The sequence below is a fragment of the Acomys minous genome (genome assembly GCF_964271855.1).
Source record: "Acomys minous genome assembly, chromosome: 7".
NCBI lineage: Eukaryota > Metazoa > Chordata > Mammalia > Rodentia > Muridae > Acomys > Acomys minous.
Window position 1 is genome coordinate 118023627 of NC_140488.1, and position 22566 is coordinate 118046192.

Below are 22566 nucleotides of genomic sequence, written 5' to 3' on the forward strand. Positions count from 1 at the left end.
GAATTTAAGAGGCGTAGAAAGGAGGACCCTCAGTTCCAAGCTAGTCTTGGCTACAAAGTGAGTTCAAGATCAGCCTGAGATAAATACCAAAAACCCTATCTCAAGGAAAAGTAAATAACCAGGTGGTAGTGGCTCATACCTTTAATCCCAGCTCTCAGGAGGCAGAGGCAGGCAGAACTCTGTGAGTTCAAGGCCAGCCTGGTCTACAAAGAGAGTCCTGGACAGCCAAGGCTACAGAGAAACCCTGTCTCTAAATAAATAAATTAAGTAAGTAAGTAAGTAAGTAAATTTTCATATAAGTGAAGAATAGTCATATGATCTTGTACATGCATAGCTGTTTATTTGCTTAAAGATTTATTTTCATTCATGTGTATGTGTTTGCGTGTCTATGTGTACGCATGCGTACAGATCCCAAGGAGCTGAAGTTACAGACTATCGTGAGTCTCTTTGTGGGTGGTGAGAATCAAACCAGGGTCCTTTGAAGGAACAGTCAGTGCTCTTGACTGCTTAACCATCTCTCTCGTCCAATATTTAACCTTTTAGATGTAATCAGAGGTAGTTGTCTTCTTGTTGTCTAAACAATGGTTATTTGAATATAAGCAAAATAGGTATTTTATATATTTTATAGCTGGGATCTCTACTAATCTCTGTCCTCTCACTGCCTCTGCCTCTGCATTTCTCCTCTCTGCCCTCCATTTTTCTGTCTCCCCAACTGCACGGGGAGCTGCCCCCAATAAACCTACCTTTATATATTTTCATTTGACTTGAATTGGCTCACTTCATTGGTAAAGAATACCTATGAAAAATTACACTAGAAGCCGAGTGTGGTGGCACACACCTATAATCGCACTTGGGAGGCAGATGCAGGTGGATTTCTGTGCGTTCGAGGCCTCCCAAGTGCTGGGATCAAAGGCATGGGTCATCATGCCCAGCTGCCTTTGCAGTTCTTAATGCCTTTTGTTCCTTCCCTTCATTGTTTTAGCTAGTGTCGTTAAAACAATATAGTCTAAGAGTGGTGTCAATAATGGACATCTTAGTGTTATTACTACTCACAAATGAAATTTTGCTGCATTTTCTAACAGTGTTCTTTTTTACATCTTTATTTTTTTTCCAATGCTAGATATTTAACCCAGGGTCTTGTGGGTGGTCTGCCACTGAGCTAAACAGCCATAGCAGCATATTCTCTTTTTAAATGAACATATATTGGTTCTTTTTTAAATACTTTTTTTTTAAGAGATAGGGTCTCATGTTAACTTGAATTCATTTGTACCTTGGCTAGCTTTGAACTCCTAATCTTCCTGCCTCCACCTCTCAAGTGTTGAAATTATAGGTATGCACTACTATGCCTGACATAAGACACACCCACACCCCAGGGTGGGTTCTTACTAAATTGCCCAGGCTATCCCTGAACACTTGGGCTCAAGCCTCCTGGCTTAGGGTCTTGAGCAGCTGGGACTACATACCTAGTAATTTTTCCCAGTGTCTGAGATGGAAACTAGCAATTTTCATATATTAGCCAAGCACTACATAGCCATAAGTTTAATAGATCTTTAACTCATCAAAGATTTACAAATTAAATCAACTTTGAGATAATTATTTTGTAGTTAACTATAGTTAGAAATTTTAAAAAATTTTTAATTATGTGTCTGTATGTGGCTATGAATACAGATACCCACAGAAGCCAGAAGAAGACACTGAAGCAGGAATTATAGATAGTTGTGAGCTGCCCAGTCTGGGTGCCAAGAACTCAGGTCCTCTATAAGAGTCCTTTGTCTGGGGAGTGGGATTGAGGCCCTAGAGAGAGGCTTACCAGGTAACTCAGATCTTGAGCCCTTTGGAAAGGATGGCCTTCTAATCCCCATCCTTCTTCTCCTAGAGGTGGTCGTGGTGACAGGACTGGCCGCTATGGAGCCACAGATCGTTCACAGGATGATGGTGGAGAGAACCGCAGCCGGGACCATGATTATAGAGACATGGACTACCGCTCATACCCCCGAGAGTATGGCAGTCAGGAGGGCAAACATGAGTATGACGACTCATCTGAAGAGCAAAGTGCAGAGGTGAGGGCAAGGCCAGGCCCTGGGGGCAATGCTCCTGAAAGGCCTGTGTGTCTGGCTGCAGCACCAGGTGTAGGCAGCGCTCTGCTCCTGTGCCTTTGGACTGCTCAGTTGCTTTGCATCAACCTGGGGAGGGTCTGTCCCTGCTCTCTTCTCTGAGGGCTCTTCTCCTGAGTTGGGTCTCCCTGGCTTCCACACTGCTTGACTCTGTATTTCTCAGGACTCCTAGCCACTACTTCTTTCCCTTCTTCCCTGTTGTTTCAGTTTTGGCCTTTGGTTCACTGCAAGTTCTATACTGCCTGCCCCCACCAGTTTAGGGCACTCAAAAAGATCTCTTCCATGGGACCCAAGGGTTGGGAGGACAACTTGAGAGTAGAATTGTCAACCAAGCCAAACAACTCTGGGAAGCTAACACTGGGTGTTCCTGGTCTTGACAGAACCTCTAGACAGAAGGGAAGGAAAGGACCTCTGGGGAAGTCAGTTTCATGTGGCTAGTTACCTCTAGCCTAAAGGGTGAGGCATGAGAGAACCCACATCTGAGGGCTAGAAAGCACCATTCTGAGGGGGCCAGTCAGAGATCTAATGCAAGCAGGTAGGCAGGCAGATCTCTGTCTAGGAGGATGGAAAGAGTACACTTGTAAGCCCAGCCCTAAGGAGAAATTATATTTGAACTATTCCCTGGGGGTGGGGTGGGGGACAATTTGAATATTCCCCTGGTGAACCACCAGCTTTGTTTGGTTAGCCAGGGCCTACAGACATCCAGGCTTCTCCATTGCCTCCTGTTGAGCAGTATCTCTTAATGTCTCCATGGGTACAGTGGACCCTGCAAAGGGACCATAGACAAGTGTGGAATACAGCATCCAGTTGTCTGGACCTGTCCTGTGCAGGTAGGAGGGTGTAGGCTCAGGCCTGACGTGCTTAGTATTGAAATTACTAGGCTGAACAACAATTTAGAAGTCAGCAACTCCACTCTGCTGTGAAGGAAACTGATAGTGAACAGAGACTTTTTTTTTTACTATGGCTGAGGACCAAGCACCAAGAGGGAGTATAGTGGCCCACGAACTCGTACTGGCTGCCTCTGGCCCATATCTGATACTGTTTCTAAACTGCTGACTTGGTTCCCGGGCCCAATCTTAAGCTGGGAACTATAGGGGACCAGGTCTTTTTCAGTGGCACAATAAACAACTGTACACATTCCAGCTGAGCTGGCCAAAGTAGAAATCGAAGGCAAAGTCTAGTTTGCTGACCCCAGGCTAGTTCATCCCAAGGAGGTTTAAGCTGTGTTTTTTTTTTGTTGTTGTTGACCTCTCTTTGGGATTTCCTCCTCCACACCGATACTGCCGTTCCTTGAAGGCAGCTCCCCCAAAGTATCCTATGGAACATTTGCAACCTTAAAAAGGCTGCAGTTCAAGGCCTACCCACTCTGCCTGCCTGAGCCTTTAACCGGAGCCCGCCTGCCCACCCCTGGCTTTCAGAGCCTGCCTGTCTCAGAGAGCCAGCGGCCAGCCACTAGGCCCACCCAGACTGACTGCCCGTCTGGTGTCTCTCATCTCATTCTGTCGGCCAGGATTCCTACGAGGCCTCCCCGGGCTCCGAGACTCAGCGTAGGCGGCGGCGGAGGCACAGGCACAGTCCCACTGGCCCGCCAGGCTTCCCCAGAGACGGCGACTATCGGGACCAGGACTATCGGACCGAGCAAGGGGAGGAGGAGGAGGAGGAGGAGGATGAGGAGGAGGAGGAGGAGGAGAAGGCCAGTAACATCGTCATGCTGAGGATGCTGCCACAGGCAGCCACTGAGGATGACGTACGTGCCCCCCCAAAGGCCCTGGGCAGGAGGCAAAGCAGGAGGCCAGGCTGGGTCTCCTCCAGGGCCCTCAGCTTCTCTTCACCCATCCTTTGCCACCAACCACAGCACCTTTCCTCTCTTCTCCCCCATCAGCTCCTGTCCCCCAGCAGTGTCCATCCTCCAGGATGGCACTCTGGTCTGGAAGGGAGAAGGCAGCAGACAGGCTGGCTTGGCCCAGGGGTAGTACCATGGGTGTCCAGTGCTGGTGGGTGTGAGAGAAGAACATCCCTCCTGCATATTCCATTGGCTTTCACCCTTTTTGTATATGTGGATGGAGGACCAGGCCCAGTGTTGGGTATTCTTGGTAGCAGAAAACCCGGAAGAGTCAGCTGTTAGGGTCCATGGGCTTTTCTGAACTTCCATATCCTCCCCCACCCCTTTGTCAGCAGTGACAACCTGGCCACAGTTATCCGTAGGTGGCTCTTGATAGCTTCTCAACCCGATTTGCCTTTGTGACATTCTCTGCCTTCCATCTTCCTCTCTTCACTCATTTCTTCCTCATGCAGATGTCTTATGGCAAGCCAAATTCAAAACCCAAGCATATTATATTACTAAAGTAGAGTTTTGACTAGCCTCCCTGATCCTTGTGTCCCTGTCTGCCTTCAGCCCCAGTCAGTTCTCGGCACAGTGCTTCTCAGAAAGCCTGCCAGCTGCCCATTTTCTAGTAGGAGTAATCGTACCTAAGAAATGTGAGGGTTTTCTAGGATCAGGCTGATGGCTGGCATAACCTAAGGTTTTGTGGTAAGGGTAGGGGAGGCCACATACCAGGCTGATTGAATCCTCACAGAGGCTCTTTGTAGAAGGAACACATTGTAGTCAGTCTCACACAGCCCCAGTCAGCAAAGTGACTTGCTTCGTTTCCAGCCAAGTGGCAGAGTAGAGTCAGGGCCTAAGCCTGGACCTGCTGGACTCCAGAGCCCCCGTTCTTGTTGTCTCCCAAGGCCTCCCTGATTATTTGGAGTCTTGATAAGATCTATGTATCTTTCCTTTCCATCTTCCTGCATACGGATGTGCATAAGGCTTGATTTCTTGTTGTTACCCTGATGGGGAGCTGATGCCCAGAAGCACAGGGACTCCTACCCCCACCCCCCAGGCAAAAAGTGTCTGCCATAAACTCCCCATTCACCAAAAGAGGTGCTGCCAGCCTATAGACTGCTTCACGTGGGCTCCTCAGCATCTCTCTAGTGTCCCTTGGGCTCATTTCACTCAGTAAGCTTTCCAGATCAAGCACCATTCTTTTGTGTCTTAAGTTTCTCCTCACATGGCTGCGGTGGCTCGGGCTCCTGTCCTTCCCTGTTTTCTCTTTATGCCTTAGGTAGCTTTGGGTGTAAGTCAAGGAGAGGGAGCAAAACTCCTTTGTGATGGAGAAGAAATGCATTCCACCTTCTGTGCTTCATGGCTACTACTAAGCCTCTTGTGAGCTCACCCTGCCCACCATTCCTGACTTGCTGCCTCACTTGCTCTCCTGTTGTCTTTGTGCCCCCGGGGGACATCTTGCTGCCATCCTTTACCCTCTACTGTGTTTCTGTCTTGTTTGCCTCAACTTTCTGCAAGTCCAGAGCTGGAAGCGAGACTGAATACTAGTGTGAGTTGCAGTTATTGTTGCTAGGGAAAGCTTTAGAAGAGGTAGGGGAGACAGGTTGTGTGTGTGTGTATGTGTGTGTGTGTGTGTGTGTGTGTGTGTGTGTGTGCACGCACACGTGTGCGCGCGTGTGCACGACGCACATGTGCTTCTTTCATGACCCCTTGTGGCTCAGAGGCCTTCAACTGGCCTCATATACTCAGGTGCTTTCTTTGCTGAACCCATCCTACTTCTGTATTTCCTGAACAGATCCGTGGCCAGCTGCAGTCCCATGGTGTCCAAGCACGGGAGGTCCGGCTGATGCGGAACAAATCTTCAGGTGAGCTTTTGTTCCCAGTGCCTTCCCCTTCTGCTGGCCAGCCTCAGCCTCCAAATCTCCCTCTGCCTCTGCCTTTCCCTCTCTCTTCCCCTCCCTACTCCCCTTCCTGCCACAGCTGGGAATGGGCAGCTTGGGGGGGTACCCTCTTTTCTCTCCCATCCCCTATTCTCACAGCTCCAGCCAGCAGTCTCTATGTGGGGGGGGCAGGTGGGGGGGTGCTGTCCTGGAGGGGATGCAGCTGTGGGCTGAGCTGACTACTCTCTAGGGGGCAAGGCCAGAGCCAGGCTCTGGAAAACCTCTTCTTTGGGACTCTGAGTATCTGAGGTGACCCTTCCCGGGATATATATTTTCTTCTCCTTCCTCTGCCCCTTGATCTTCCTCCACATCACCCCGACAATAGCCTCTAACCAAAAGTAGGTCTGGCATGGACCCACCCATATGTCCCAAGAAGGGAGGCAGGGGGGTGGCTGTCATCGAAAGTATATCCTAAGGAGCAGTTAGAACTTTCTGGCCTCACCTGTTCCCTCCCTCCCTCCCTCCCTCTTGCAGGCTGCTTGGAGCTGGCCTGAGGTTTTAGCAGGGAGGGGGGGAGAGAATTGTCTCTGCAGGACCACTGCCCAGGCTCCCCAAGGCAGGCACAGTGGGGCCTCACTCTGCCTGGACGTCTTTCAAATCTCAGTCTCTCTCCTTCCACCTCCTCCAACTCTCCATCCTCCCTTGCCTCCTCCCTTATACTATCCCATCCTCCCATGCATCCTGATGGCGAGTCTTTTGGAGATGGAATATGCCCCTCCAGGACACCCCCTCCCCCCTCCCGATCCAAAACCTCCATCCATAGCTACCTCTGAAGGAGTTCCTTTCCCAGAACCTTAAGTCCCAAGTCCCTTTCTCAGCCCTGGCCAGGTCTGGAGTCCATCTCAGTGATGTGTAGGTCTTGTTCGGCTTTACTCTAGCTATATCACTCACTGACACGATCTGTGTTCCTTTTCCTAAGGAGGCATCCCAGGTGGCTTTGGACATTTCTCCTAGGCACCTGCTGATTCTTAACTGTAACGTCGTCCTCTTGGCCAGCTGCAGCCACCATCTGCCCATTTAGGAGAACCTTGATCGTCAGTGGCTATATAGTCTTCCCAACTGTGACACTGAAGTGACTCCCTAATGATTATCCTCCCCTTCCCCTACCCCAAGGTTAGGTTGAGAGTGTGCTCCTCACCACTCCTGCTTTCCTATGTGCTGGCTGAGAACCCAGTAGCCTTACAGACCAGCTCAGCCTGGCTTCTCTTTTGCTCCTTTGGATTAAACACCTGTTCAGGACTCCTCCTGGCCTTGCTCTAGGTTTGCCCATGAGTTTTGTTTTGTTTTGTTTTTTTGGTTTTTGCTCTGGCCTATATGGAGCCAAAGCAGCCTCCTCTTGTAGAGACAGATCTCTCCTTGTATCCCTTCATCCTCTCAGGTCTCCATCTGTCACCCCAAGCTGGCTAGGCAAGACTGCCTGCGCCCCCATCTCATTCCACAGTTGGGGCATATGTCTCCTATCCTGCTCTGACTCTCCTAACTTTGATTTTCTTCCTTCCCCCTTTTCCCTCTTTCCTGCCCTTCCCAACCATCTACCTTGACTCCTGCCTTCCCTGTTCTTTCTCTCGCTGATCACTTTTTTCTCTTCCTCTCTCCTCTCCCCCTTTCCCTCTCTTCCCCTGGTCCTCTCCCCTCGGGTTCTGCCCCCGGGAACGCCGTGTGTCCAAAGCTGTTGACTAACCCACTGCGTCTGTATCTGAATGCTGTCTCCAGGTCAGAGCCGGGGCTTCGCCTTCGTCGAGTTTAGTCACTTGCAGGACGCTACACGATGGATGGAAGCCAATCAGGTTGCTTTGCCGCACTTGAACCCCCCCCCAAAACAAATACTACTTTATAATCGAGCGCTCCCCATCGCCTGAATCTTACGGACACAGTTCCCTGCCCTGTGGCCCTGTGTCCCATATCCCTGGCCCCCCTTTCTCCCCCCCCTCCTGACCCCCACTATCTCCTCTTCCCATTTCTCACTACCCACTGGGCTTCCCATCTGGGGCCCACTCTCAACACCATCCCCTGACCCCTTCCTACTGTCAGGCACTAGTGCTCCCTTACCTCTCCTGGCTGAGCTTTCAGAGAAAGAGCTGCCAGGGTGGGTTCCTTTCCCTAGCTTCCCACACCCCAACAGGACCCTTCTGCTCCTGAGTCAGCAGAGCCGGAACTTGGTTGTGCTGTCAGGACCACTGGGAGTCCTGCCACTGGGGGACCATAGATGTTGGCACATATACTAGCAAGACTTGTTTTGCCAGCTCTCGCCTGCATGTGAATTTGGCCCTCTGAGTTCCATGCAGAGGGACAACACAGCTTTTGGTTGAAAGGTCCAGTCAAGTATGATAGTTGTATTGACACCCTGGGCTCAATTCACCAGTCCCTTCCATTCACAGTACCCTCCCCCCCCCAACCTCTACCTTCTGAGTAAGGTGCTCTGTCGGCAGTGGAGGGAGCTGGCTCCCCTAGCCTGGCACTGGATCCCAACTCCAACTCTGTTGGGACCTTCCAAGACGCAAGGGCTGGCTACCCAGCCTTAGCCTGATACTGGTGTAGAGCACTAGAGAGAAGTGTCAGGGGAGAAAGGGACAGCCGTGGTGAAGTGGAGGGTCCTGGCAGAGGCAGCCCTGGGGCCGGCTCTGTGGGTCGGGTCAATAGGCTAGTGCGGTAGGCCCAGGACCCGGCCAACCCTGGGAAGGTGGCCTCATGGCGGGAAACCTCCGTCTGTTAAATTGGCTTTCTTTTTTCCCCTTCTCCAGCATTAGCGCTCGTGCGCTCTTTCTCTTTTTCTTTCCCCTCCTCTCTCTTCCCTGCCCATCTCCCCTCATTCCCAGTGTAGCCTGTGTAGTGCTGGCCCTGGGTGTGGCCTGGCACTGTCAGGGCCAAGCTGGGGGAGCACTCCCAACTCAGCAGTCTTGGTCAACAAAGCACTATGTGCCTAATAGTGTATGTGTGTGTGTGTGTGTGTGTGTGTTTGTGTGTGTGCGCGCGCGCGCGTGTGTGCGTGCATGCATGCACCTCTGCAAGGGTCTGTGTGTGTGTATGTGCATGTGTGCGTGTGTGTGTGGGTGCGTGTGTGTGTGTGTGTGTGTAAGCAGCAGCAGCTGCACCCTGAGAGCTGTGGTGCTTTCCCTCCCTCCCTCCCTCCCTCCCTCCCTCCGTTCCTTCTTCCCTCCATCAATTCTCCAAACTCCCTTCATTCCCTGTCCCTCATCCATCCAGCTGAAGGGCTCGCTCACTCTTTTCTCCTTTGCTGAAACGGTGTGTGGGGCACTGCTACTTAGGCCTTACTGTGCTCTGCTTTTTCCCACAGCACTCCCTTAACATCCTGGGCCAGAAGGTATCCATGCATTACAGCGACCCCAAGCCCAAGATCAATGAGGACTGGCTGTGTAATAAGGTACAGGGGTGGGTGGGCAGCTTGTGCTGGGGAGAACCGTTAGCTCCAGCAGGAGCAACAGCAATCGCTTACTCACTCAGAGCCTGTGAAAGAGAGAGAGTGTGTGGTCTTGGGGACAGGCTGTCGAGCCCCAGTCAGCAAGGCTTTGCCCTCATCAAACACAACCTTGCCTAAAGGCCAGTAGACTTCAAAGCAGTAATAACTAAGTAACCGAGTAACTAATCAGTAACAACATAAGCCTACTTTGTGTAGAACATGGGCTTCAGAGCCAAGCTGCTGGCAGACTGTCTCAGGTCTGCCGTGATGGTGGTCCTATCTCTACTACATCACGTTGCTCGTGTTTAAGAGGTGGGTGAGCGCTAATTAAGTTGTTGAGAGAGTGGAACGGTCGATGGGAGAGTAACACACAAAAACACTTCTGGCCCACACTCAACACTAACTGGCTATGAAAAGCAGCACAGTGTTCTGAGGGGAACTCAACCTTGATACAACCGTGCCACTATTAAGCCTCCAAGATCCGCCCAGCAGGTTGTGTGATCACCGTCATATCCCCTAAGAGGAAAGTGAGGCTCAGAGAAGTGAAACGATGCCTGACCCCTTAGCTCACAGGGGCACCTCCTATTCCCTAGGTGGCCTTAAGTCTGCCCTGAGGCCAGCTTTGCAGTTCTACAACCTCATCTCCCAGGGCTCTCTGTAGTCCTGAAACATAAGGGAGGCTGAGAGCTAGTGGCGTGCCCTGTCTTCTCCCTGACGAATCTGGTTAGTGGGAGAGCGGTATCTCTCATCTTCGTATCAGCGCTCAACCTATCTGGAGAGAGAGGGATAGAATGATAGTGGCACTTCATCTTTTTTTATATTTTCCTTGAAACCACTGTTTTCTTTGTCTTCTTCCCCTCCTTTTTTTTTTTTTTTTTGGTCCTGCATGTCTTGTAGTTAGCAGACCCTGTCACTTCTATCTCAGAATAGCTGCATTCCTTCCTTTGCTATTCTCACAGTTCCTGCCAGGTCCTCCTCCCTCCCATCCAGTTCCCACAGAGCTCTGTTTGTTGTACTCTCCTCCTGCTCCTCTCACCACCCTTACTTCTGATGTTGTAGCTGAAACCCAGCTCTGGCCCTGCCCTTACCTACTCTGCCTAAAACTGTACTGCCACCTAGTTTCAGCATGAGGGTCTCCTATAAACTGTCACCGTCTTTTTTTCAGCCTTGGCTTTTTGCCTCTGCATGCCCTCCTTCACCAGCCGTAAAAAGTCTATTAGTACCTTCCAGCGAAACTAAACCTCTGGGTTTCCCATGTCTAACGTCCCCACTTTTGTGTTGCCCAGCTCAGTGAGCTGCGGCCCTCCTCAGCCCATCCTCTGCCCCTTCCTCTTTTCAAGGCAGTCTTAAGCTGACGGTCCTGATTACATGGTGTAGGGCCTGACACAGGAGCACTGACTGGAACAGGGATAGAATGTGAGGGAAGCTGGTCAAGGTCTTTGGTAGCTTGGAATATCCAAGGGGGGGAAAAAAAAAGAAGTGCGGAGGTAACAGAATTCAACCTAGTCCTAGCAATAAGAAAGGGAAACAATCTGACTAAAAAGCTGCTGGCTTCCAGTAGGAAATAGTGAAAGTTACTATTATGTAAGCAAGTCTCAGGACGAGGGGACCATGGGATACAATCCTCAGAGGTGATAGTCCCAGGAAGGTAGGGAGGGGAAGCAACTGCTGTAACATGCGATAGTTGCTGATTGGTGAACTATGAGAGCTGGTGCTGGGAAGCAGTTGTCACAGAAGATTTCACAGAATTAAAGGTAATAAGTTCCAGAAGACTCCTGTCACCCCGACCTTGAAAGCTCCCTTCCTGGGGATTGTTATTATGTTATTCTGTGGGTCCATATTTGGAGGATATCATGGAAAGCCCTGACCACCTGGCCTATGCCTCACAGTGTGGTGTCCAGAACTTCAAACGGCGCGAGAAGTGCTTCAAATGTGGTGTGCCCAAATCAGGTGAGCTGTGCCAACTGGGAGTGTGGCGAGAGGCATGAAGGGTCAGTGTGTAGTGGTTGGTGAAGGGTGGGGACTGTGACCAGCGATGGAGCCCCCACCTTTGTCATCAGCCTATCTCCCGCAATCCCTAACAGAGGCAGAGCAGAAGCTGCCCCTTGGCACTCGACTGGATCAGCAGGCACTGCCGCTGGGTGGGCGGGAGCTAAGCCAGGGCTTACTCCCATTGCCGCAGCCCTACCAGGCCCAGGGAGTGCTGACCTCTCAAGCCCTATCACAGGGCTCAGAGCCAAGCTCCGAGAACGCCAATGACAGTGAGTCAGTTCTTTTCCTCCTTCCTCTATGTCCTAGTGCATCTGGTCTGGGACCTCTGAGGCCAGAGAAATGGTAATAAACAATTTGGTCCTTATTGAGGGAGAGTGTTTGTACCTGGTATGGGGATAAACAGCATGATATAGAGAAGAAAGGGAGGAGCTATCCACAAACTGAATTGGGAGGATGGGGGTGGCATATGAGAGGGTTACTGATAGATGAGAGACAGCTGACATCTGGACCGACAAGCAGAGTTTGTTCAAGAGCAAGAGGTCAGAGGACCCAGAAGGTCGTAGAGGCAAGAGAACAGGGAGCAATGGGTATCCACAGGTGGGGCCCCTGAGCAGACTGTCAAAGGTGCTTCCTAACACTGGGCCCCTTTTTCTCACAGCCATTATTTTGCGAAACCTGAACCCCCACAGCACCATGGACTCCATCCTGGGGGCCCTAGCACCCTACGCAGTGCTGTCTTCTTCCAACGTGCGTGTTATCAAGGACAAGCAGACCCAGCTGAACCGAGGCTTCGCCTTCATCCAGCTCTCCACCATCGTGGTGAGGGCGGCATAGGGGGGGGCCGGGCAGCCATGGTCCCGGCCCCCAGGGTAGGGAGGAGGGACCTTTACCCCACCCTCACCGCGGTCCCAATCTGGTAATGGGGCAATGGAGCCGGGGGGCCTCCCCGGGCCTGACCCTTCGGTCCCTGCCATCCCTCCACCCATAGGAGGCAGCCCAGTTGCTACAGATCCTGCAGGCCCTGCACCCCCCGCTTACCATTGATGGCAAGACCATCAACGTGGAGTTTGCCAAGGGTTCTAAGAGGTCAGAGCCCCACCTATACCCCCTTACATTTCCCTCACCCCCACCCCACCCCCCGTGCACCTTGGAGTTGCCTGTTTCATTTTCTTCTCTCCTCCCCAGGGATATGGCCTCCAATGAAGGCAGTCGAATCAATGCTGCTTCTGTGGCCAGCACTGCCATTGCTGCTGCCCAGTGGGCAATCTCACAGGTACTTGGCCTCCTCTTGGCCCCATCATCCTGGCACCTGACTTGAACTCTTCTGTCCTCTCTCCAAACAACAAAGTCGGCTTGTCATCAAAACATTATGCCCTGTTATATAACAAGTGTTGTCGGCCTTCCGCTTTGCTCCTGCCTTCTTAGATAGTGATCCATTACCACTCCATCCTTTCTATCTTTCCCACTCACCTTTTGAACTTTTTTTTTAACTTTTTTTATTATGCATGAGTGTTTTGCCTGTACCTATGTATGAGCACCATATGTGGGTCTGATCCCCCAGCTGTAGAGTTTTAAATGCTTATGAACAACATGTGGGTGCTGGGAACCGAACCTGGGTCCTTCTCAGGAAGAACAAGCGCTCTTATCTGCTGAGCCATCTCCATCCCTATCTTCTGTGCTTTTCTTGACATCACTCTTTGGGCTGGTGCTCTGTGCTGTTGGGTAGAACTTTTACAGTTGTCCTGAATTGGTGTGATGTGTTACATATTCTTCAAACGCAGGCATGCGCGCATGCATGTATGTATTTGTGTGATGTTTTGCACACACATGTTCATGATGCATTGTTTAAGTATATATGCCATGAATAAAAAGGAAGTTATAAATATCTTTAAAAAAAAAAAAAGAACTTTGAGAGCCAGGTGTAGTGGTAAATGCTTGTAACCCCGCTTCTTATGAGTAGAGACAAGAAGATGGGGTGTTGAAGGCCGGCCTTTGACTCTATAGTGAGGGTTGTGTTGTTGTTGTTGTTGTTGTTGTTGTTGTTGTTTGGTTTTTGGTTTTGTTTTTTGAGGCATAGTTTCTCTGTGTAACAGCCCTGGCTGTCCTGGAACTCTCTTTGTAGACCAGGCTGCTTCAAAGTCACAGAGATCTGCCTGCCTCTGCCTCCCAAGTGCTGGGATTAAAGGCATGTGCCACCATGCCCGGCTTCTATAGTGAGTTTTAGGTCCTGTCTCAAAAACCAAAAAGAAAAAGAAAAAAAAAAAACAAGAAAGGAAAGCAAAAGCTTTGGCAGAAGAGAATAAAGAGAAGGAGGATAGCAAGGTATGATGCTGCTCAGCTATAATCCCAGCACTGACATGGTGAGTGGGGGTGAAGTCAAGAGGATGGCCACAAGTTCTAGGGCAGCATGGGCTACATGGTTGTAGGGGGAGAGGGAGCAATGAGAAAAAGAAGAAGGAAGAGATTGGAAGTGTCTCACTTGGTCTGAGAAGTAACACATATACCTCATCAGTATCCACCCAGAGGGCATCTGAGCATGTATCCATTTTCTAGTGTCTTTTTCCTCCACTGTTGTCTTGTGACCAGGACCTCTTGCTTTTAAGCCTACATGCTTTTCTGCCGAGTAGAAATCCTAGCTCCGTGTATAGGACAGATGCTTGTAGCAGCTTTCTTCCCTTAATGTCCTATCCTGACCTAGTGATCTCCCATCTGCCCTTCAGGCCTCCCAGGGTGGAGAGAGTGCCTGGGCTGCCCCTGAGGAGCCACCTGTTGACTATAGCTACTACCAACAGGACGAGGGCTATGGCAGCACCCAGGGAGCAGATTCCCTCTATGCCCATGGCTATCTTAAGAACACCAAGGGCCCCGGTGTGACTGGGACCAAAGGAGACTCAGCTGGAGCAGGTGAGCCTCTTCCTCTCTTGAGGAGCCTAATTGCAGAGCCTAGAGGTCTTAGGCTCTGACATTTATGAGCATTCTCCTTGGTTCTCCTTTCAGGTCCCGAGGCCTCCCTTGAGGCTGGGGCAGATTCTGTGTCACTGCAGGCTTTCTCCCGAGCCCAGCCTGGTGCTGCCCCTGGGCTCTATCAGCAGTCAGCTGAGGGAAGCAGTGGCCAGGGCACTGCTGCCAACAGCCAGGTGAGAGCGACACTGATACTCTGGGGAAGCTGGTGGGCCGGCTGTGTGTATCCTGAGTGGGCAGGGTGGTATTAACAGACACTGAGTCCTGTTCCCTTATGTGACCCGTGAGTAGTCATATACCATCATGTCACCCGCTGTGCTCAAGGCTGAGCTCCAGAGCCCTACTCATCCCAGCTCTGCCTTACCACCGGCCACCAGTCCCACTGCCCCCGAGTCCTACAGCCAGTACCGTGAGTATCCATAGCCTGTGGGTAAGGGTGTGGACTTCTTCTCTAAGCAGAGAGGAATTCGACCACCTTGCCTTTCCTCCTTGCAGCTGTTCCGGATGTCTCTACTTACCAATATGATGAGACATCTGGCTACTACTATGACCCCCAGACAGGTCTTTACTATGACCCCAACTCCCAGGTAGGTGACAGGGTAGCCTAAGGAAAACTGGAGTGTCGTTTCATGACAGCTAGGCCTAGAGGTCCTCGCTCCTGTCACCTCTTTCCGTTCTCTCCCTTTAGTATTACTACAATGCTCAGAGTCAACAGTACCTATACTGGGATGGGGAGCGGCGGACCTACATGCCTGCCTTGGAGCAGTCTGCTGATGGACATAAGGACACAGGGGCATCATCGAAGGAGGGAAAAGAGAAGAAAGAGAAGCATAAGACAAAGACAGCCCAACAGGTAAACTTGCAGCCATCACCTGGCAGTTCAGAGTCTAGGTTCTTTCACCTCTTGCCCTCTCCTACTATGGGAAATAGGGTGGGGGGTAGGCATGGACAGGGATAGTAGCTGCTCCAGATAGACAGTACTCTTGAGCCAGATCTATTTTTGGGGTACTGTAGGAGGGCCACCTGCCACCATGAAGTGACTTGTCCCCATCTGAGTGAGTCATGATAGCTTTCCTTTGTCCCATGAAGGGAACTTTCATTCTGCTGGTAGATGGGTATTGATCCCAGAGAAATTCTCATAGGCCATAAAGAGTTGAATAAGAGAAGAAACACTGCAGAATTTCCTAGTTAGAGGGCAGTTGGAGGAAACCTCAGAGGAAAGGTATGACATTGAGGCCCAGCGCTTAGAAGCAAGTAATAAATATTCCCTCAGCAACCTAAGAAATTTTGAAAATGGGAAAAACACAAAACATTAAATGTGACATGATATCACATGTCTTAGTCAGACTTCTGTTGTTCTGATAAACACCAAACAAAAGCCATGTGGGCATAAAAGGGTTTATTTCATTATGAAAGGAAGTCGAGGAAGGAACCTGGAGGCAGAAGTTGCTGCAGAGACCATTGAGGAGTGCTGCTTACTGCCTTGCTCTCCATGACTAGCTCAGCCTGCTTGCTTATACAACTCAGGACAGCCTGCCTAGGGGATGGTGCTGCCCACAGTGAGCTGGGCCATCCTACATCGATCAGTAATCACAAGAAAATGCTCCATAGACTTACCAACAGGCCAATCTGTTGGGGGCAATTTCTCAGTTGAGAGTCTCTCTTCCCAGATATGCCTAGATTTGTATCATGTTGACAAAAACCAACCAGAACATCACACATAAATTAAAATGATATACAAGGCTGGGGGTGTGGCTCAGTGAAAGAGTGTTCATCTAGTGTGTTGCCCCAGTACCCTTCCACAGAGTATACAAGTATGTAGATCTCTACATTTAAAAAACAAAATAAAAATGAAAGGATAAATAGTAAGAGAAGTGCTAGTCAGAAGTTGAGGTTGCAACCACAGAGGATCTTGACAAAGGTCCCTGGCCAAAACAGAGAAGAGGCTCTTGTACCACAAGCACTGTCCCTCTGACCTTCTACTTGCTTTGCCTCTGTTGTTTTAAAGAAAGTAAGTCCCAAACTGTTCGATTTTACCAAAGACGACTCAGGAGCCAGATGCTGGGGTGAAAACCTGCTAGCTTAGAGAGGGAAAAGCACCCAGCTGATCTTCCTACTCAGCTCACATCTTAGAGGGAAAAGCCCAAAAAGGTCAAAACTAGAGGCCAAAGAGCCTGCTAGCTCAAAGCTCAAAAGCCTCTTATTCACACTGTCTTAAATACCCTTCAACTCAAAGTCCTTTCTACTCTTTATTTATTTTATATTTTATTTTATTTTGGTTTTTTGAGACAGGGTTTCTCTGTGTAGCCTTGGCTGTCCTGAACTTGCTTTGTAGACCAGGCTGGCCTCAAACTCAGACGGATCCACCTGCCTCTGCCTCCCGAGTGCCGGGATTAAAGGCGTGCGCCACCACCACCCAGCCCCTTCTACTCTTTAATCACTGTCAGTTGGTTTCTTGCTCTGCCTCTTGACCTAGGGTTAACTTTATTAAATCCCATGTACAGAAAACTCTTTGGACTATATAAAGGTGTGTCTAGGCCGGCTGAACCACACCTTAATCACATGTTTACAATAAATAGAAATTTCTTGGGTTAAAGGTGTGTGTTAGGGCTCAACCAAACCAAAAAGAAACAGGTTTTTACAGTACACAATCTCAGTGTTCACCATGGGATCACATATCCTACAACATGCCTCCCAGGTGCATCTGCCTTCCTCCTACTCCTGCTGCTGCCTTTGCCAACCACATGGAGTGGGTGGGTGGCAAGGGAATGTTTGGAGATGGGACCAATAGAGGGGACGGTGCCTTGACATAAGTTTGAGTTGAATTTTAATGGGATAGTTTGGAAGAAGTGGAGGTATTTGGACTTGGTTTATAGTTTACAGGGTTGAGGCCCAAGAGCTGTAGACCAGAAGCCAGGTACACATATCCTTCTATAGTAGTTCAGACTAGAAAGGTACAGATTTAAGGCTACAGAGCAGAAAGGGCTGCTGCTCCAAGGGCCATGGGTGAGAAAATAGAGCCCCAAGCTTGAGGAATTCTGGGAACTTTAGCCTCCACCCTTAACCCCCAGATTGCCAAGGACATGGAGAGGTGGGCCCGCAGTCTCAACAAGCAAAAAGAAAACTTCAAAAACAGCTTCCAGCCTATCAGTGCCCTACGAGATGATGAAAGGCGGGAATCGGCCACAGCAGATGCAGGCTATGCCATCCTTGAAAAGAAGGTATGTTTGTAACTGTCTATCTGTACCCCGCCTACAGTCTCGTCACTCTTTAGGATCCTCTGTGAAGCCCTGAATTTCTGTGTCTTCTACCTCAGGGAGCACTAGCTGAAAGACAGCACACCAGTATGGATCTCCCAAAGTTGGCCAGTGATGACCGCCCAGTGAGTTTCCGGGCAAAAAGGAGTAGGGGGGTCCCTGATCTCAGCAGGTTTGACTGACTGCCCACCTTCACTTTCTACAGAGCCCACCTCGAGGGCTGGTGGCAGCCTATAGTGGGGAGAGTGACAGTGAGGAGGAACAGGAGCGAGGGGGTCCTGAGCGGGAAGAAAAGCTCACAGACTGGCAGAAGCTAGCCTGTCTTCTCTGCCGCCGCCAGTTTCCCAGCAAGGAGGCACTCATCAGGCACCAGCAGCTCTCTGGGCTCCACAAGGTGATTGGGCAGAGAATTGGCAGGATATCCTGTGTCTAGCCCAGCCCAGCCCAGCCCAATTGCTTTACTCTATCCTGTCCCCCTTTATAGCAAAACCTTGAGATTCATCGGCGAGCCCACTTGTCAGAAAATGAATTGGAGGCACTAGAAAAGAATGACATGGAGGTGAGGTGTGGTCCACTCCCGGGCTCCATCCCCAAAACCCCTTCCAAGTGCCTGTCCCTCCAAGCATTGGGACTTAAAAGGTCCTTAGCCAAGTACAGCTTGACAGGCAAGCATTTCTTCCCAGTTCCCATTCCATCATGTCCTGACCTACAGAGACTTGCATGGCTCCCACCCCATCCATGCTTATGTTTGTTGAAAATAATAGCCAATTCCAACATCCTCACATGCACAATTTGTAGCAAATGAAGTACCGAGACCGGGCAGCTGAACGCAGGGAGAAGTATGGTATCCCCGAGCCACCAGAGCCTAAAAGGAGGAAGTACGGTGGCATTTCTACAGCCTCTGTGTAAGTGCAGGGCTGGGTATATCAGGTGAGAGGGGGTCTGGGGCTGGCACACCACTAACACTATACACTGTCCCCTACAGGGACTTTGAACAGCCTACTCGGGATGGATTAGGCAGTGACAACATTGGTAGTCGCATGCTCCAGGCCATGGGCTGGAAAGAAGGCAGTGGTCTGGGTCGCAAGAAACAGGGCATTGTGACACCCATCGAGGTGAGTCTCTATGAGCCATACTTGTCCCCAACACTCCCAGTGCTCCTATACCAGCCTGACAAAACCTGCCTCCCTTACACAGGCTCAAACACGGGTTCGAGGTTCTGGCCTGGGTGCCCGGGGCAGTTCCTATGGGGTGACCTCAACAGAATCCTACAAGGAGACACTGCACAAGACAATGGTGACCCGCTTCAATGAGGCCCAGTGAACAACTCTGAAAGCAATTCCTACAGGTGTGGGGTGTTCATCCAGGGATAAAGAAGATGAGGTGTGTGGAGTAGTCTGAGGGAGGCTCTTCTGTCTCCCAGCCTACTCCCCAACCAGAGAAGCCGTCACCAAATTAGACTGGAGTTGGTGACTTTTGCTGGGAAATTGGGCTCAAATCATGTTCCTTTTGTAATAAAATCAAAAAAGCCTCCATCTTTTTTTTTCCTACTCTTTCATGCCCTAGCATGGTTTGTTACTACACAGGCACAGAATGCATAACTAGCTATTAGGCAAAGCTGGATGGCAGTGGTGGCTATAAATACTTGAGGTTCTAGCCAACACCCCAACTAGCAAGATTCTGGCCACGGCCTGTCCCTTGTCAGAGACCTGAAGTTTGTGGTTCAGAATCTCGATTGGGAATCCCCAGTTCCCTGCCCTGTACTCACTTAACTTTCGCCTGCTCTTTGCCTATGGTCCCTAGATGAAACTCTGGTGTGCCATTCTGGGCTGGGGACAGTGCTCTCAGGCATCTGAATGTAGAGCACAGCAGGTGCTTAAACCCTGGTTGACCCTATACCTTCAATGTGTTGATGGCTCCAAAGAGATAGAGGAAGCATGGCCTGTAAGCCCAAGGATGTCTTCATGAGCATCCTTTAGGCCCACCCTTGTTCCCGTTATCCACAACTGTAAACACAGTGCCTCTCTCTCTGTGGTCTACAATCTGTGACTACCAGGTTATGCTTATACCATTGGCAGAGTTCTGAAAGTAGTGGAACATGAAACCTGGCTTGCTTTCTAAACCCCAGTCAGCTGAGCTGTAAAATGAGGCTAAGAATGCAGGCCTACCTTGACAAATGTGTCTTTCCTTCCTACACTGCTACCCATTACCAGAATCTTCAGAGAAGCCATATACCTCAGTGGCTGTAGGGTAAAATGGTATGGCAAACTAACTTCATAGGAAGTTAAACATGCATGTGCCCTGTGACCTAACAATTGCACTCTTCGGTATCTAGCCAACATAGATGAAAATACATTGACAATAGGCTTATATGCATATTTGTACCAGTTGAATTTGTAATGGCTCCAAACTAGGACTAGTCCAAAAGTCCAACAAACAAACAAACAAGCTTGATGTTCTGTAGAATGAAATAATAGCAAAAAGGAAGAAAATGCTGATAGACCTATCAAGAAATGAACCTCACCAACACCATTACGTCAAGTCAGGTACCAAAGGACATACTAGATGATTCCATTAATGTGGGACTTGGAAATCCAAGCAAGTTGGTGATGGTAGTTGGCAGAACAAGGCTGAGGCCCTGATGGCATTTATTATATGTAGATGATACAGTAAGTTAGGAAAATACCACAAAAGCAAAAGGAAGAAGGAAATATAATATCCCTTACTTATCTGCACAAAGTTGGTTCAGGGATATTATTGTTCCCCGCCCCCTCAGACAGAGTGCCAGGATTCCCACCCAAAGTTTTGTTTTGAGACAAGACCCACAATCAGGCTGGCTTCAAATTGGATTTGTAAACAAGAATGGGCTTGAACTGGTCCTTCTGCTTCTACCTCCTAAGTGCTGTGATTACAAACATGTGACACCATGCCCAGCTCAAGTTTTATATACTGAGTGGTAGAGTATTTGTCTAGAACCTATATACACTTAAAGTCATCTATGGCTGATTTGTAGTATCTGATATAATACATATGTTCTGTAAGCTGTTATACAATATTAGGGGATAAGGAAAGAAAAGTTTGAATGCATAAAAAAGTCAAAAAAATTTTTTCACGACAGAGTCTCTCTTTGTGTTAGCCTTGGCTGTTCTAGACTCACTTTGTAGACCAGGCTGGCCTCAAACTCACAGCAATCTGCCTGCCTCTGCCTCCTGAGTGTTAGGATTAAAGGTGTGCACTTGGGAGGCAGAGGCAGGTGGATCTCTGTGAGTTTGAGGCCAGCCTGGTCTACAAAGTGAGTCCAGGGCAGCCAAGGCTACACCAGAGAAACCCTGTCTTGAAAAACCAAAAAAAAAAAGTCAGATGTAATTTCTCCCCTTATTTTTATTCTTTTTTTTTTTTCTGGTGCTGGGGACAACCCAGTGCCTTCGATACTGAATATACATGAACTCATGAATATGGAACACTAAATATTGTGAGTCCCCATGGGTGCTAGGAACCAAGCCTCAATTCTCTTTTCAGAGCAGCCTGTGCTCTTTACTACAGAGCCATCTCTTCAGCCCCCTAAATATACTACTTTTTAAAAAAAGATTTTATTTATTATTGTGTATACAGTGCTCTGCCTGAATGTACAACTGCAGGCCAGAAGAGGGCATCAGATCTCATTATAGATGGCTGTGAGCCACCATGTGGTTGCTGGGAATTGAACTCATGACCTCTGGAAGAATAGCCAGTGCTCTTAACCTCTGAGCCATCTCTCCAGCCCATAAATGTACTTCTTAGTACTGAGAAAAAAAATAGTAAGTTTACTGGAGAGAAACTGGCAGGTACCATCTTTGTTGTGTATTAGAATTCTCTTTCCCACAAAGACTGAGAAAGATATAGCAAAACCTGGTTGAGTTCCCTATCCAAGGCAGGTGACAAACCCAAGCAGGGGTGAACTACAAAAAAAAAAGCCTATGATCTTCAAAAACATCAAGGTCAGAAAGAAGGGCTGAAGGCAACATGCCATCTGAGCATCCTAGCAGTGCCTCCATAGTGAGGTCTGCCCTGGCTGCCCAGTGTAAACTCTCAAGCCTCCCCTGCCATGTTCCCTGTGTTCCCTTGTGATACTTTCCACAATATCTCCCACCATATAAATTATTTTTCCTTTATTTGTTGCTTGAGTTAGAACAAAAGCACCATGATGGAAGGAACTTTTGCCAGTTTTGCTTCTTAGTATGTTTCTGCTGGCTAGAACAGGGTTTGACACATATCAGACCTTGGAGGCAGGAGTAAAAGCACATGGCACAACTTCCTTAATCCCTCTTGTTCTCAGGAACCTGTTATTTTCTGTCTGTGGTGTTTTGATGTTGAACCCATGCTATCTATGCAAGTGTTCTCTTGTTTTATTTTTTCTTTTTTTTAAATATATACTTTTATTTTATTACACATGTGTAAAACAAACTACATACAGCAGGGAAAACCATGTGACAATCATGAGAATACTGAGTTCTATATATGTTACATTCATAGTGACTTGGCCATCTGCATTCGTCTCCTTTGAAGTAAGTGTCTTTCCTGTCTTGTTGGGTCTAGATTTCTGAATGAGATTCAATATCTATCTTATCTCAACTCTAATAGCTTAACTTCTTTATCTTGATCTAAAACGATCTTGTCCCCTAACCAGCTAAACTTGGTTATAGAACTATATTATCTTGTCTTCAATGCCCCTCAGAGACTTGAGAAGGAATAAAACTTAAATTCCTGAGTGAATCAGGAGTGTGGCTTAGCAGCTTCCAAAATGTACAAATTGGCTTAAGACAGTTTACTGCCTGACCAGTCCCCCAATACACTGTTTAACGTTGGAACCTCGTCTTCAACTTTCTGGCCTAATATTTCTGCCAGACTTGTTCGCAGGGCAGGAACTATTGAGGACTTACCCTGACTTGGCAGAGTGCGGCCGTCGACTCTGCCTGCATCTAAATTGCCCATTTTTAGGCAGATTCTGTTAGTGGCGGAACGAGGACATTTCAAGACAGGGTTTCTCTTGTGTTAGCCCTGGCTGTCCTGGCGCTCACTC

The 22566-nt window shown here is 49.1% G+C and overlaps 1 protein-coding gene across 1 annotated transcript in view; it reads left to right on the top strand.

The window, feature by feature from the left end:
* Nucleotides 1-19042, top strand: part of RBM10 (RNA binding motif protein 10) — a 33479-nt gene extending 14437 nt beyond the window's left edge. The window contains 22 exon segments of the mRNA XM_084790037.1: nucleotides 1877-2060; nucleotides 3625-3861; nucleotides 5735-5804; nucleotides 7593-7666; nucleotides 9175-9261; nucleotides 11187-11247; nucleotides 11382-11558; nucleotides 11948-12108; nucleotides 12278-12375; nucleotides 12475-12562; nucleotides 14010-14193; nucleotides 14287-14426; nucleotides 14542-14659; nucleotides 14746-14837; nucleotides 14939-15103; nucleotides 17322-17471; nucleotides 17567-17632; nucleotides 17713-17901; nucleotides 17992-18066; nucleotides 18306-18412; nucleotides 18493-18622; nucleotides 18705-19042. Of these exon segments, the coding sequence (XP_084646163.1) occupies nucleotides 1877-2060; nucleotides 3625-3861; nucleotides 5735-5804; nucleotides 7593-7666; nucleotides 9175-9261; nucleotides 11187-11247; nucleotides 11382-11558; nucleotides 11948-12108; nucleotides 12278-12375; nucleotides 12475-12562; nucleotides 14010-14193; nucleotides 14287-14426; nucleotides 14542-14659; nucleotides 14746-14837; nucleotides 14939-15103; nucleotides 17322-17471; nucleotides 17567-17632; nucleotides 17713-17901; nucleotides 17992-18066; nucleotides 18306-18412; nucleotides 18493-18622; nucleotides 18705-18830 (2779 nt within the window). The 3' untranslated portion in view covers nucleotides 18831-19042.
* Nucleotides 19043-22566: the final 3524 nt, after the last annotated feature.